General features: G+C 29.4%; 2 protein-coding genes and 1 pseudogene across 7 annotated transcripts in view; 2 read left to right on the top strand and 1 right to left on the bottom strand.

Annotated features, from left to right (window-relative positions):
* The first annotated feature begins 4,946 nt into the window (after window positions 1–4,946).
* On the top strand, window positions 4,947–7,375 carry LOC149890844 (uncharacterized). The gene is made up of 2 exons (XM_090081980.1): window positions 4,947–5,125; window positions 5,333–7,375. The coding sequence occupies exons 1-2, from the start codon at window positions 5,024–5,026 to the stop codon at window positions 7,373–7,375; spliced, it is 2,145 nt and encodes a 714-aa protein (XP_089938106.1). The 5' UTR covers window positions 4,947–5,023.
* A 1,092-nt stretch (window positions 7,376–8,467) lies between these two features.
* The window catches only part of LOC145202512 (DNA-directed RNA polymerase I subunit RPA1-like), a 33,883-nt gene continuing 25,741 nt past the window's right edge, over window positions 8,468–16,609 (top strand). For 3 of the 6 annotated variants that reach the window (XR_016450819.1, XM_090082230.1, XM_090082226.1), the window contains exons 1-10: window positions 8,909–9,000; window positions 9,186–9,342; window positions 9,715–10,074; window positions 10,245–10,544; window positions 10,647–10,867; window positions 11,219–11,472; window positions 12,249–12,413; window positions 12,551–12,697; window positions 13,870–13,992; window positions 14,158–14,255. Coding sequence is in view for 5 of the 6 variants with exons in the window: in XM_090082230.1 (XP_089938356.1) it covers window positions 9,728–10,074; window positions 10,245–10,544; window positions 10,647–10,867; window positions 11,219–11,472; window positions 12,249–12,413; window positions 12,551–12,697; window positions 13,870–13,992; window positions 14,158–14,255 (1,655 nt within the window). In the remaining variant the exon portion in view is untranslated. Of the gene's footprint in view, window positions 8,511–8,674; window positions 8,690–8,908; window positions 9,343–9,714; window positions 10,075–10,244; window positions 10,545–10,646; window positions 10,868–11,218; window positions 11,473–12,248; window positions 12,414–12,550; window positions 12,698–13,869; window positions 13,993–14,157; window positions 14,256–16,609 lie in introns of those variants that run through there. The other 3 variants (XM_090082227.1, XM_090082229.1, XM_090082225.1) reach the window with 3 other exon arrangements.
* Window positions 15,058–15,905, bottom strand: LOC149890843 (uncharacterized; annotated as a pseudogene).

Raw genomic sequence — 16,609 nt, 5'->3', positions numbered from 1 at the left:
ATTTAAGAGAAAAAAAAGCGACGCAAATAAGTTCGACATTTCCGACAAAAATAAGAAATACTTTCTGATTTAAACCTTAAAGTGGGGAGTGTAATCTGAGAGTGGGGTAAAAAGAACACTGAAAATCTCTTATTCGACCTTTAAACTATGTCATAGCAATTTTAATTTAACAAGGAAAATTTGTTTCACTTTACTCTATCCATTCTAGTAAACCAAACATAGGCCTTATTTTAGACGTCAAAGTTTAAACACAGTTAAATTTTCATTAAGTAAAGTTCATAGCTAAAATCAACCTTTTTCAGATTTGTGAACTATTCTTGATTAATTTTTTTGTCTTTTATAACCATAAGCTTCAGTAAATGCATAATTATAATGGGTTTACTGAGGGAGGTTTTTTGACGGAAATTTGACGGGTAGAAGTCGGAATATCTGTATCATAAATTTAGAAAATTGACGGTAACACGGATAGTTTTTGGCTAATTGGCGTCACCTTTGATCTATAACAATGCGTTGAACGTCCATCTATTAATACGTCCTTGGTTCACACTACGCTTACATAATTCTGTAAGGGCCTGTTTATATGAAAAGCGGGTTGGCTCGTTTGCCGAGCCACCCCGTTTGCTGAGATATCGACGTCCTCAATATTTTAACTTAATTTTATTTTGCGTTTATATGAGTAAACGAGCTAGTCCGTTTGCCGTGATCTCACTGTTTTTTGCCAAGATCTCGGCAAACGGGCTGGTTAATTTCTTATATAAATTTGTACGCATGCGTATATTTTTTAAATTTGAAAGCTTCCGCGTAAAATAATAAATTTAATAATAAAACTGACAACTTCCGTGGACTTAAAATTTTAGTTGTTTTGCTTTTATAATTTACCAAAGATCCAGTATCTTTTAAGTAATATAAAGTAATAGCTACTTTTTTATCTGCTGATAGAGCTCTAGAATTAAGAGAAAAAGGGTCAGGAGATAAATAAAGGGCTTAACTCTGAAACCAAATTCATGAAAAGAAACCATGAAAGGCTAAAATTTGTTTTCCATACATCAATAGGAGCTACACCAGTTATTATATTATGCCACCATAAATCAGTTCTGCCAGTTTTGAACCAGCAATTACAATTTTTTCTTTTAAGGCGCCTCTCTCTTGCTTGTTTCATCTTTTGAAGTGATTGTGATCGTTTTCGTAAAAGAATAATATTCAAAAAAGTATCAAATTTAAATTTGTAAAGCTTATATAACACAATTAGGCTTGTAAGAAGCATTATTTGTGTTATAATACAAGTTAAACATGTTGTTAAAATGCAATGTTTTTTTTTTTGTCGCTAGCCGCCATCTTTAAAGTTATTATTTTAACGATAAAGAGGCCTGCCCTGCTAGAAAAAGCCAGGCTGACCTCGATATCATTTTTTATTTTTTTATCAAAAATTCATATAAACGCAATTTTAAAACTGGCTCGTTTTCCGGGCTAGCTCGGCAAACGGGCTAGCCCTTGTCCATATAAACAGGCCCTAAGTCGCTACATTACGATGTTAATACCAAAATAAAAGTAGTTAACACAAAGCTATTTTAAGACTTCAACTAATGTGAATCTGCTCTATATTTGTATTGGAGAATCGCATATTTCGAAAACTATTCTGCTACACTATTATCAAGAATACCAACTTACAACTTGATTATAAACTAAATATAATTCAGTAAATAAAACAGTTAGGAAAAAAATCATTAAAAAACAATTATTTGGTGTTCCATAGCACAAAATGGAAAAATAAAATGAACGGCTAAATGAAAAAAAAAATTCCTTCGTAATTAAAAATATACTAAGGGCCTGTTTATATGGAAAGCGGGCTGGCTCGGCAAACGAGCCAGCCCGTTTGCCGAGATCTCGACGTCGTCCTTATTTCAACTTAATTTTATTTTACGTTTATATGAATAAACGAACTAGCCCGGCTGTTCGTTTATTCATATAGTTTATTCATAATTTTATTCAAAATAAAATTAAAGGCCTGTTTATATGGAAAGCGTGCTGGCTCTTTTGCCGAGCCAGCCCGCTTTCCATATAAATAGGCCCTTAATTTTATTTTGCGTTTATATGAATAAACGAGCTGGCCCGGATAGCGATCCGGGTTAGCTCGTTTGCCGAGCAATCCCGCTTTCCATATAAACAGGCCCTAAGGGTTCAACCAATAAGATAATATGCATATTAATAGAATTAGTTTTAGACAAAAAAAAAAAAAAAAAAGTTGAATTTTAAAGGAGCATAAGGAAGTCCAAGTTAAGCAGTTTTATTCTATGTATAACCTTCTTATGATGAATTATTGAGACTTTAACTAGGCCAAATAGATTTTGTATATATGGAATGAGAGATGTTTTGGAACAGAGATTTAAAACTGGTCAAACCATGTCTGGGATAAGAGATTTTTATCACTTTCCAAATAAAAGAAATATAATCGGAAAATGTAATTAATTGGCAGATTCGAAATTAACGATTGTGACTTACATTTAAAAACTCCTTTTTATAGCATATTTATGTGACATTTTTTTTAGCAGTTCAGCCTCCTTATTGATGTAAAGAATAAAAACAAAAATGTTCAAATCTACAAGATCAAAAATGTTCAAATCTACATCATCACCATCGACATAAGACGGTTTAGATGTTTTCAATTACGTGTATACTTGCTTCTATTAAAGTTCCTCAAACCACATCTGGTTTTAATTTTAGCATCACAAAAACTAATTTTGAAAAAGTTTTCAATATCTTTAATTTGAGAACAAACAAACAAAAAATTAAATAAAAGCTCTGATTTTATTCCGAATAATTTATCCAATTTTAAAATTGTCTTAAGGTGGGTAACCTCAAAGAAAATAACTTTCGGAATTATGAAAATACTTTTAAAAATGCCAATTGATTTAAATTGGTTGATATGTTGCAATATAAATATTACTAAACAGATAGGTCTTTCATAAAAAAACAAAAAACCGATCAATTTTTTACGCAACATTTGCAACACGATTTTTTTTAAAGTAAAGTATAGTAAATCTAATCTATAGTATAGTATAGGTTAAGCTTTGAAACTGAGTAATTGTATGCTAACTCATGAAATAAAGTGAATGTGTTAAAATCTTTGAAAACCAATAATATTTAACTTTTTGTTTGAGATTTTGTATTTTTTAGGGGATAGAGTTATGGCAAAATAATAAAATGACAAAAAATCAACATAAATTTTTTTCATCAGGGTTTGTTGAACGACTCTAGGAATTTTGAAGTGAAAATCTTAAACGAATTTTAACATAAAAATGTTGCTGGTCAAGCAAAGTATCATTAAAATGAGATTCTGGGAAAACAAGAAAATATAAAATAAAAACATTTTTTTGTGAAGAAGTTTTTTTTTATCAATCCAACACTTTTTTGCGGCTTTTAATTTTACTTAACTTTCTTTAACTTTGCAACAACCTTTTTTTTAAACATATTTTTTTTAAACATATTTTTTAAACAAAGATAGTAGCAAATTTTAAAGAAGTCATATCTTTTTATAAAAAGATTTCTTTAAACCAATTCTTATATTTAAAAAACTAAAAAGTTTGCTAGGGCCATATGTACTATCATTGAAGTAAAGAATTAAAGAATTAATACCCACTTCAAGCAAAAACATATTTTTAGGATATCAAAATCATATTATGTTGTTAATTCCTTCATTACAATCTTGTATCTCACCACGAATGATTTTTTTTTCGAAGAAAGAATAATCACTATATCACTATCATAACTTGTGTATTTAAAAAAGTTCTCAATGGTATTCTTAAGAATTTCAAAGTTAAAAAGAATATTATAACTGTTTTTAGTGTCTGTATTATCATTTGAGCTTTTTAGACAGATAGCATATTTTCTACTCATACCTTTTGCAGTCTATTCGTTTAACTATTGGCAGCAATTCTTTTGTCTTAAGCAGCATTGGTAATTCGTTGATGCCCTAATCGTTTCCAATTGACCAAAATTCCAGTTTCTTTCTTCATTTTTATAATATTCCATAAGGCTGAAAAAGAAATCGTCGGGTTGCTGGCAGAAGTTGGTAACTACATTTTTTCGTAAAATGATATTTTTTGATATTTGTCACCATTTAGTCAATATCTTCGTCTGGTAAAAAATTGTAAGTGATATTATAAGGATAAATTACACTTTTTTATGGTCAAAATAAATGTAAGTGCTCCTGAGATCAAAATAGAACAGGCTAAGATTTGTAACATCACTTACTGACTTCTGGGATTAGGTTTTGCTCACACTATGGGCAACACTGCTTGGTAAAGTCACTTACTTATTTTTGCCTGACATATTTTGAAAATATTCCCGTATGGTGGCAGCACTTACCATTAAACCCAACTGCCATTCCTGTCAAATTGGTGTGTGTGCTTTTTGCTTTGATTGAAGATTCATATTATTTGGAGTATTTTAAACAGTGTAAAACGTAATTTATTCATTTTAATTTTTTTGTAACATTAAAGAACGTGTCAATTACTGAAAAAGTTAGTAAAAGGACACTAAAAATGGTAAATATTGTGAAAAAAACGTGTTCCGAAAATGATGATTCTTGCTACCAATCCACGACATCTCATGTGAGTATTATTGTTTTATAATGAAGAAAATGGTTCAATCCTTTTGCCCCAGTATTACTGTGAGCTTATTTAATCATTGGTGTTGCGCTAATCAAATCGTAAAATGTATCGTGTTTGGATTGGTTAATATTATATAAACAATTATTTTCCCCTTGGGAATATGTATAAATAGCGTGATCTTCGAAACCTCGTTCTCTTGAAGTAACAACAACGGACTCGAGCAACTCTTCTATCACTAGCTGTGATATACAAGCTCTTCTTTGTGTTTATCGCAAATTTGTATAACATTATTCTTATAATATATTAATAAATTGAACTTGTTTTACAATACCACTCTTACATAAAACAACAATTGGTGCATAACTTTTTATAATTTTTATAATAACAATTTCGTTTACAAGTTAAAGAAAAAAATGCTAACGCCGGAAATGGATACTAGTAAAATTACATTATCCGAGGATTGTAATACTATTGTTGTGGACTACTATGATTGCAGTAATAATGACGTTTTTGTGGTAAATTTTGTACCAAATCAATACTCAAATTCCGATCAGGTAAAAATCATAACTTTACAATTACAAATCAAATTAAAGTAAGGAGATTCATTATAAGTATTTATCTATTATTATTTTTTCACATCTTCCATAATCGTTTTTACACTATGGTAATTGGTACATTTTGTTGAAATATTATGAATTCATAATTATATTATTCAATTTCAGGGTAATGAAGCACTGCTTAGTGAAGGCACGCTACATGAGAGCGAAAATGGTGCGGATCTTGTGCCTAATAATATTCAGATTTCTGTGGTTAATGAGGACAATGAATCAAGCGAAATTATAATAAACAATGATGTTATCGTACACAGCGACCAAACTTCCGATGTAAATGGCAACAGTGAGACAGTTACAGTTGAAAATACACTTGATAATGATGAAATTCAAATTGCTCGTACTCGCAAACGTACTCGTAAACGTACTCGCTGGACAATATCTCGTCCAGAAAGTTGGTCGGTCAATGTAGAAAAAGGTAAACGCAAAAAATGTTTACCTTATAAATCAAGGAAAGGAATTGAAAGACCAGCAAAGCAACCAAAAGTGGCATGTAATAATTCATGTCGCTTTAAATGCTCACAGGTATTTACTGAAGAAGAAAGAATTGAAATATGTAGAACTTTCTGGTCATTGGATTATGATAGGCAAAAGGATTTTTACATTGGTAATATAGAGCAAAATTTACCTATAAGAAAGAAGTTGCAAACAACTAAAGGAAATCGACAATTGTCCAGGTCTTATTTCTTCAAGAAAGGTGACGCAAAGGTGCGAATTTGTCAAACTTTCTTTAAAAATACACTAAGTATTTCTGATGGACCTATCATCCACGCTTTTAAAACACGGAGCAATATGGGAGTATTTGAAGGACCAGATAAACGAGGTAAACACTCTCCGTCAAACAAAACCTCAGCAGATTCTATAAATTTTGTTAAATCACACATAGAAAAGTTTCCTGTAATGGAATCACACTATTGTCGTCGATCAAGCAAAAGGTTGTACCTTGATTCCAAGCTTTCAATTACAAAGATGTACGAGCTTTACTTTACAGAGTGTGCAAGCCAGAATAAATCTCCAGTATCAACAATATCGTACAGACGAATATTTTCATCGAACTACAATTACTCGTTTTTTAAACCCAAGAAGGATCAATGTGTGACATGTAACAATCACGACAGTGCCTCTAATGAAGCTAAACTAACATTGTCAACAGAATACCAGCTTCACCGAAAAAGGATAGAAGATGCTCGGTTAGCCAAAGCTACGGACAAAGAGCGATCGAACATTGATCCGTCTTTTTTATCTGCAACCTTCGATCTCCAAAGTGTGCTACAAATACCGTCTAGTGACACTTCTCAATTGTACTATTCTCGCAAGATCTGTGTCTATAATTTGACGATATACGAATCACGCTTGCCTAATGACGGATATTGCAATGTTTGGACAGAAATGAATGGGAAAAGGGGTAGTTCGGAAATAGGAAGTGCCTTGTGGTTCTGGCTGAAACAAATTCCCAAAACTGTTAAAGAATTGTCTTTATTTTCAGATTGCTGTGGAGGTCAGAATCGAAATCAACACATAGCTGCATTTTTTATGTATGTGGTGCAAACACTCCATTTCGATTGCATTGAACACAAGTTCTTAGAAACTGGACATACTCACATGGAAGTTGACTCCATGCACAGTGCAATCGAAGCTCAAAAGAAAAATGTACCAATTTTTTCAATAACTGATTGGATGACAGTTTTCAGGTTGGCACGGTCTTCAAGGAAACGAAAGAATGCTAAACCATTCAATGTACATCAACTGACATTTTCTGATATGTTAGATTTGTCTGATTTATCAAAAAAAATTATAAAAAACCGTAACAAAGATGAGAATGGTGCTACCGTTAAATGGCTAAAAATAAAATGTCTAAAGTATGAGAAATCTAAGCCAAATTGTTTCCAGTATCGTTATGACTTTACCACGCCGTATATAAATGTATTTACAAAGGGCAGAGGTCGGCAATTCAGCATGCCTACAGAAATAAATAAAGCATACTCAACTCCACTGCCCATATCACAGGCAAAAAAGAATGACTTGGAAAGGTTGTGTACTTTGGGAATAATTCCTATTGAAGTACAAGAATGGTACCATAATCTGCCCGTCAGTCAGACTGCAAGAGACGTGGCACCAGAGTCTGGTGAAGATGACTCTGAAGACGACGAATGAATGTCACCTACTATGTAGCATTAATTTTTTAGTTAACGATTGAAAAAATATGTCTTAAATATTAAAATTCTTATTATTAGTATGTTTGTTTATCAACAATTAATTAAAAGTAGTTTTGTCTGCCACAAAATAATAGGTTTGCCTTTATTTTAATCACTACATCATAAGAAATCATTCACTTAAGTTTCTTATAAGCATTAACTCTTGACAAGCAGAAGTCTGTAAGTGCAACCAATTTTTGATTTTTCTCGAAATTTATAAAAACCTCCTTATTTTGTGAAAAAAATTATTTTGCATCTGTATCTTTGTAAAATAATAAACATTTTGAAGTATGCAACATGTGTTTTTCTTATGATTCCTGATTTATAGAGTTCTTCAAATATTAAAATTCAAATATCTCAGAAACACCGAAATGTTAGTTACAAACTTCTGCCAGTAACCCGACGAAATTAAAATATTTTCGCAATTAGTCTTATTGAATATTTTTCTTGCCACAATCTAAAAATAAAAGTAAAAGCCTCTTTTTGAAAATCTCAATATAAACTTTTGTACATTAGTGTATATATATTTTTTTTAATTTAAAAAAATTATTAAATGATTTTAAGAAATTGTTTAACACACGAAACATCCCTGAAAAACGATTAAATCCTTGGAAACCGTTTACGAGATAAAATAGGGTTAGTCCATCTAGTGCCTTAACCCCTAACCATATGAGTCTTTTTTTTTTTTTTTTTTAGCAAGACAGCGTATAGCGCCTCCACTCGACATTTTATTAATTTAGAAATAGAGTATTGGTCTATAAATTAAACAATATATTTTAATGGAATATATTGTTGATAATTTATTTCCAAAAGATTTTTAAAAAATTACCAACAATATTTCCCATTAAAAGATATTGTTAAAATCATAGCGCGTGTAACCATACTTTCCTTAAATTCAGATTGTTTCTAATATGATACTCCATGCGAAAAAGGGTTTAAAATATTGTCACTTATAAATGTATAAAATATTGGTCACGTTAAAAGTACGGACGTAAATGGAAGTTCTTGATTTTGATTTTAACGCAAAATTTTGTTCAAATCGAAACTCGATATATATAACAAGTTTTTAAATGTGCGAGAGTTGTGGATTCTGGGTAAGCAAGTAAAAAATCTGTTTAAAATTAGGTACATAATTATCTACATAATCTACCACGTGGGTTTTTGTTTTAAAGTTATTAATGGTACCCGTAAAAAAGAACTTGAAAATCTAAATAAACTAATAAATCAAACCCCCATATGCACGAGTTCAAAAAAACATTGAAGTATTTGTAAGGTTAAATAAATTCTTATTATAAATAAAATCTGAAGCAAGCATGAATATTTAGAATAGCTAACAAATCGTAAGGCATGTTTCCAACAACCTTCATAACCTCGTGTTTTATAAATTAATTTAAATGGTGTTTTGATTTCAGCATTTATTGGAGATCTACGTTTGAGTATAATTTCGAGAGTAATAACAGTTTTTTATTTAACAGTAATATTATTTATGTTAAACAAACATTCAAAAAGAACTACCGTTTTTGTTTAGAGAAAAGGTTTTAAAGAAATCATATTCACTGGCGCTATTTGTCTACATACTGACTGGTACTTAATTTTTAAACCTAAAAAGAGAATACACAAGTTTCACAATAAATGTAGCCAAGACTGTTGTTAAAGAATATATTTAAAGAATGGTTGTACATAAGTCGAGATGTTTATAATGATTCAAAAATGTTACTTAAGAGAATAAACAAAAATATTAATCTGAAAAAATATACTTTGATTTATAGATCAACTTGTAAAACATCAAGCTACTTAATTTAGTTAAAAATGGAGGGTGGACTTATATACTTGTTGGACATACATCAGTAAATGTAGTACTCTTTTAGTTTACACCACAAAACGCCTGAAAAATCTTTAAGCCAATTTGATAGTATGGAATAAAAGGTACTAGTAAAGTATATTTAACTTGATACTAAACAATTTTTTTTAGTTATATCCCTAGAAAATTTCCAATCCAATAATTTTTTAATAAGTATTTTCCTAGCCGACATGTGGCACTGCTCAAGTGAAAGCTATTTCATTATCTGACCTATCCCTTTATAAAGTGATACAATAAGTAACACATTTTTACTTTAGCATAACAGCAATTAGTAATTAAAAATCTAACTTTTACTTCATTTGAAAAAACACTTACCCATATATAGATATCAAAAATAAAAAAACACCCTAAGATATTTTAACAAATAAAAAAGTGCTATAAGAGAATGAGAAAATCTTCAGCTTTACATTTTTAGATTTTTGTCTTTTAATTTTTAGCATAAACTAAAAAATGCTTTATCAGAGAATCCATGGTGTTCATTTTACTGGTTACACTGCAGAGGATATTAGAAAACTTGCTGTTAAGAAAATTGACAATCCAGAAACATTTGATCAATTACTTCATCCCAACAAAGGGGGCTTATATGATTCAGCACTTGGTCCAAATGATAAAAGTGATATATGCGATAGTTGTTCTTTGAGTTCTTTTAAATGTCCTGGGCATTTTGGCTATATAGAACTTCCATTGCCTGTGTATCATCCTATGTTTTTTAAAATTATGATAAACATTCTAAAAGGATCTTGTTTCACTTGTCACCGATTTATATCTAAAAGTTGTCAGACAAGACTATTTATCAGGTGATACTATATCTTCAAAAATATTTAACTTTAGATCTAAAATGAAATAAAAATATTTTTAGCTAAAAAACTTTTAAATTTGTATTCTTCAAAGCACTTCTTAAAGTTTTAGTAATTTTAGTACTTTCTGTATGAAAAATAATCTGTTTAACTTTTTTTTTTACAAATAGGCAATGTGATCTTCTTGAAAAAGGATTCTTAACGGAAGCTGCAAATTTGTATGATCTCTACAACTCTTTTACTATAGAAGCAAGTGAAAATAATGCAACAGAACTCAATGTCCAAAAAATTGTGTGTAGCAAAATTGACTCTTTTTATGAAAATGCTGTGAATACTGCAACTAAAGAGAGATCTTCAACAAAAAACTTAATCAAATATCGCCAAGAACTTATCAAAAATTTTCTCAAAGTTGTTTTGTTAAAAAAACTCAAGGAGTGCCCACATTGTAATTCAGTAAAACGAGAGATAAGGTGTATATTTTCTTTGAGTTCTAACCTCTAATCTGTACAATCAAAAAATATTTTGTTTATCCTAACAAATAATAAAACCTAATAACAATTTGTATAATTTAGGTCAGAGTACAACACACGTCTGTACTTTTCTTCAGCTAGTAAAAAATCTATACAAAAAGCATTAATAGAACTTAAAAAGTCTGGAAACACAGAAGTAAAGCCATTTTCTTCAATAGATGAGAATGAGCATCAACAAGAAGAGGAAGAAGATTATAATGAAGATGAGGATGAGGATGACAATGGTTATGCAAAAATGCAAAATGAAGTTGACAGAAGAAAAAGTATTTTTTTAGTAAAACTTGTTCTTTTCAAAAATTATGGAGTTTTTTTCAATAAAATTTTAATAAAAGTAAAAATTTTTGGTTTCTCACTTTAAGTGATATCAATGGAAAATTTAATACTATTATTAGCATTTTTTTAAAAAATTGATTTCTCTTTGAGGCTTCTGTAAAGAAAATTTTTGCTGAAAATAAAATGTGGCTAAAAACATTTTTTTAATAATTTGAGTTTTTTTAAAAAACAGAATGTACATGTTTTTTTCAACTTTTTGTTGTTTTTATTTTAAGTTAATGGTTTTAAATTATCTTTCTAAATATAAAATAAATATCAAAGATTAATAATTTACTTTTTAGAATCAAAAAAACCTTTAATTGAAGACAAAGAAATAGATGATGTAGATCTCCAATTAAAAAAGAAGCTGGGTGTAGAGGAGTACATAACTCCAGATGAAGTTAAGAAGCAAATAGTTGCATTATGGAATACAGAATATAAAGCTTTAAAGGCATTGTTTGGTTCATTTAATTCTCCTTCACGCCAAAATAGAGTGACTTGTCCAGAAATGTTCTTCTTGGATGTAATTGCTGTGCCTCCTTCCAGGTTTAGGCCAGTAAGTCAATTTCTTAAGTATTTTTTTTTGTGCATGCATATTACAAAAGTTGAATTTTGAACAGTTTAACAAAGCATTGGATTGTTTAGTAATTTAAATAATTTGTGTAAAGTAATTTAGATAACTTGAATAAATTTTTAAAACTACCAAGCAATGACTAGAGATTGAAATTAAAGTTACATACTTTGTTAAAATATTGTGTTCATAGTAATACTTGATATTAAAGAGATTGTATCAATGCTTTTCATAGAAAGTTAATTTGATTGTTGAAAAAAATGTACTTTTTTTTATAACTTCTCTAAAAACATTTGATTGTTTGGTTTTATGATGAACTGATAGCTTATCCTTGCTTTTCAATGTTTTATATATTTAATTTGCTGCTATTCCACTCTTCCTGATAGTAAGATATCAATTGCAAAATACTACATTCCTATCAACAAACCATAAATAATTGATCAAAATTAATCAACCGTCTTCTTTAAAAGATTGTATCCCCTCTTGATTTTTGTGGTCTCTAGAGTCTCCAAATTTTGATTTTGGCGTTTATAAAAAAAAAAATGAAAAGTTATATAAACAGTTTTAAACTATGAATTTTTTTACAGTATCTAGCACAACTCTTAAAAAGTTGAAGGGATAAACTATTGTTATCCCTCCCAATAAAAAAAAAGTCTTAGTGTGTGGGTAGTTAGACTCTTAAACCTCCATGAATTATGTCCATGTTTATAATTATTGTTGTTATTATTTGCTGTGTTTGCAACTTGTTTTTTCTTTTGTAGATGTCTTATATGGGCGAAAAAACTTTTGAAAATCCTCAAACAGCAAACTTGTGTAAGTTGTTATGGAATTGCAAGTTTATACATGAGTTATTAAATTGCTTAAAAGAACCAGTAAATGAAGAAGCATATGTACCAATTTCTTTGACTTCTACTAGTAGTTTCCAGGTTAAAAATTATTATTGGTTTCATATATTTTTTAAAATCAGTTTTTCTTTGGTAACTTTTTCACTCATTTTTGATTTTTTTATTATATTTTCAACTTTAGTTAACTTATGCTTAACATTGAATTTTTTGTGTTTCAGAAAAAAGCTGGTTTCAAAACAGTACCTGGAAGTACTCACAAAGAGCAACTTCAAATTGCATGGGAGGAACTGCAAAATTCTGTGAACACCTTCATGGACAATACATTAAACAAATTGGCTACTAATCCTGTTCCTGGTATACGCCAGGTATATAGATAGATAGATAAATAGATAGATAGATAGATGGATGGATGGATGGATGGATGGATGGATGGATGGATGGATGGATGGATGGATGGATGGATGGATGGATGGATGGATGGATGGATGGATGGATGGATGGATGGATGGATGGATGGATGGATAGATAGATAGATAGATAGATAGCAGAAGTTAAGGAAAGCTTGATAACCCAAATAAATAGTTTCAATTTGCAAAAAAAAAAAAAAAAAAAAAAATTATTGCAAAAAAACAAATGAAAGTCAATGTTTTAGAGGTGTAAAATAACAAGGTTTTAGGGGTGTAATCTAAAACAAACTTTCTTTAGCTTTCCAAATATTTCCAGCAACTAAAGTCTCCTTAACCCAGTCATTAACTTCTTCCTTAGAAATACCACAATATTAAAAAAGATCCAGCTTTATGGGCTAACAAGGTCAGGAAAAGTTAGACTACTGTCAAAATCAGGAATTTTTCTCAGGTGGACATTTGAATATCTCTTAAAATTGATAACAGGCAGATCACTGTCTGCTAATGCAAAAACAACTAGTTTGTCCAAAATCCAAACATGATACTTCATGCTTTTGATTAAAGCATTTCCAAGATCTTTACATTTCTTAGAGGAGTTTCTTCAAAATATTGAGTGTCATTCAACCTTTTCACAATCTCTATGCTAATTTATCCTCTGCTTAAAATCTGATCTATACATGTCAAAACAGATCAGACTCTTCTAAAAATCAAATTTCAATCACTTGATTGTGCTTTTTTCTTTGATTCAACCTTTGACACTAAGCAGGTTTATATATTTCTTCTGTGACACAGGCTAATCTGTATTCAAAGTTTTTTTCCCATTAACTGCAGTTTTTATTTTTAAGCAAACTAAGTTTTCTTTTTATAACAAATTCTTCTCATGAGTTTATGCACCAAGGTTAACATTTCAGATTCAAATGAATTTTTTTTATCTAAAATTTTGTCCATAGCTTACATCAGTCTACTTACATACTACTTACATCGGTCTACTTACATAGGTCTATGATTTGGAAGATTTAAAAACCTTCATGTAAAATGATATTTTAAAATTTTTTTTAAAAAATCTTTAACAATTTTGTAAAAAGATATTTAAAAAAATTTTCTCATTAAACTAAGTGAACATCTTTTTTTAGCTACTAGAAAAAAAAGAAGGGTTGTTTAGAAAGAATATGATGGGCAAACGAGTTAATTATGCTTGTCGCTCTGTCATATCACCTGATCCATTTATCAATATGGATGAAGTTGGTGTTCCTCTAGTATGGTTATTTGTTATGTGTTTAACAGATTTTTTTTTTCCCTGAATTAATCATATCTTATTTACGAAAGCTCAATTCTTGTTTGTTTATATTATTTATTATTTGTTATATTTTTCTTCTTTTAAACAATTAAAACAATTGTTGTAAACCAACATTACTTTTAAGGTATTTGCAAAAAAACTTACCTATGTTCAACCAGTAACTACATGGAATCTTTCTAATTTGACACAAATGGTCATTAATGGACCAAATAAATGGCCAGGGTAATAATTAATTACTGTGTTTTTTAAAGTATGCTTATTTAAACACATAAAACTTTTTTTGTTAGTGAGTTTTTTTAAAATTTTATTGTTTTAATTTACATTTAAATAAATCAAAACTTTTTATGTGCACTTTTTCTACACTGTTAACCACAGTAGCCTCCAGATTTGAAATCTCCCCACATCCATTTTTTTTTTATTTTTGACAAATAATATATCAGTTAAATAAACTAAGAGTATTAAGAACTTCTATAGAGATGGATAAAATGAAAAAGAAGAAATATTTAAGTTTTAAATAAAAAAAAGAGGGGCGCTACATGGTTGGCTGTTTTGAAATAAAGATTCACATATCTTTAAGAAAAAATTAATGTATGATATATCTCAAACTAATTTTACTCTGTTTTATGTGTCTTATATAAAAATGCATTAAAAATGGTATGCATTTATAAGGCTGCACCTTATTGCACAAATAACATGATACTCTACAAAAAACAACAAGCTTTCTTTTTTTAAAAATAGTTTGAAAATCCAATTTACTCAAAATGAACAATAGTGTTTTAGCACAATTTTGCACTAGGTCAACAATATATCACTCCAATAACAAACATATAGACAATTTATTTATTTGGTGCTGCAATTTCAACACTTGACTTCAACCTTTTAGCATATTCTGTGTGGTTTTGTTGTCTCTTATACCTAATCCATTTTTTTTTGAAGTCATGATGAATGGGTTCACCAGCTTGTTCTGAGTAAATTCCAAGTCCTTTATCAGTATTTTTTCTCTCCAGCATCCAAAAGACTCTTCTTAACACCACAGACAACTATATTATCCAGCATGACATAAAATACCGAACATTGAGTTTGCGCACTTTAAATCAAATGCAACAGAATACTTAATATTTTGAAGATCAAGAGGATCAAGTAATTTCCTAAGATTTCCATTGTGTTCTGATACTCCCTCTGCAATAGCAACAATAAAACAGTGCTTGATTCCAGCATTTTCAAGATCAGGATGGTTGCTAGTTTTATCAGATGGATTAAAAACATTCATAGTGACCTTCAAAAGAACTTGACCAGAATCACAGCAACTCTTACAATTGCAGAAAGAGGGTCAATATTTCTTTCAATGATTATAAATTTAGTAAATTTATCAATATCCTTTATATAAACCATTAATTGATTTTCTATATCACCAGCTTCATAGAATTTTTCTTATTTATAAGTAAAATACTCATCCAACTCAGCTTTTAAAGCCTTTAATTTTTCAAATATATTTTCTTCAATGCTACATCGAAACCCAAGACTTCAAAATATAAAAAACATTTTCTTGGTTTGATGCTGGCAAAGTTCTAAACATTTATTAAGCTCCATTATTGTTCCAAAATTAACTTGGTTAGGACCAGCACAGTCACTTTTTTTGTCTTGAATCCCAATTATTATGGTCAATGGTTTACCATGCGTAGCAAGTGTGAATTTTTCACCTCTAAAAATATTTTCCTTTGTCATTTTGGTTTTTAAGATACTTGAGGCAACACGCTCTGCACTTGCTGATCCCAACCCATATGCTGCATCAAATAAATTCTTTACAGTTTGCACTTTCCCACAAAAGTGAACAATTCCTGAAGTAACAACTCTATAACTTTTTAAGCACATCTTTTCATTTTTTTTTTTTTTTTTTTTTATTCAATTCAGCAGCATTAATACTAATATCTTTTGATATTTCTGAAATATCTGAAGTTCTTCTGATAACTTGATGTTTTATCGAAACAGAAAATATCTTAATATAGAACAATTTACTTTTTATATTTAGTTGCAGAACTGAATTTCAATGAGTCCATAAATAAAAACAGTATTTATGACCACACAAATCTAACAGTATATGTGTAGAAATATAAATGTAAAAAGGCAATTTACAAACTTATTTAATTATTTATGAATAAAATTACTATATCTATAAAATGAGTTTTTGCCTTCTATAAAATTGATAAAACAAAAAAACAAAAAAACAAATAAAGGTAATCAAACAGTTTATTAGTCATGAATAAAATGAAAATTTATTTTATTAACTAACCTGAGATATTTGTTTCAGCAATTTATCAAGGTATTTTGTATAATTTTTTCCAAACAATAAAGATTCTTATAACAATTGCTACAAATAACTTGAGGATGGTTTGCTAAATTTTGATCATAGATATTCCAGATAAATGCTTTTTTTTTCTTTAGTAGCTCTAGTTATTTTATGAAGTTTTGTAGACTTCTTACTAAAAGTTTTAAAACACATTATTTTCCTCCATTTAAAAACACTGAAGCCGCTGTTTACCCAAGTATGTTAAAATACAAAATTGCTGATTTTTAAT

The sequence above is a fragment of the Hydra viridissima genome, unplaced genomic scaffold (genome assembly GCF_058129835.1).
Source record: "Hydra viridissima isolate aposymbiotic clone 2 unplaced genomic scaffold, HvirCarnegie_v1 scaffold_3, whole genome shotgun sequence".
Taxonomy (NCBI): Eukaryota; Metazoa; Cnidaria; class Hydrozoa; order Anthoathecata; family Hydridae; genus Hydra; species Hydra viridissima.
This window is presented reverse-complemented; position numbering and strand designations above follow the sequence as displayed.

What these genes read in the sequence shown, in the direction of transcription:
- LOC149890844 (XM_090081980.1), top strand. Translation starts at nt 5,024, where the DNA reads ATGCTAACGCCGGAAATGGATACTAGTAAAATTACATTATCCGAGGAT. An exon ending in GTAATAATGACGTTTTTGTG is followed by an intron (nt 5,126 to 5,332) that starts GTAAATTTTGTA and finishes ATTCAATTTCAG; the next exon opens with GGTAATGAAGCACTGCTTAG.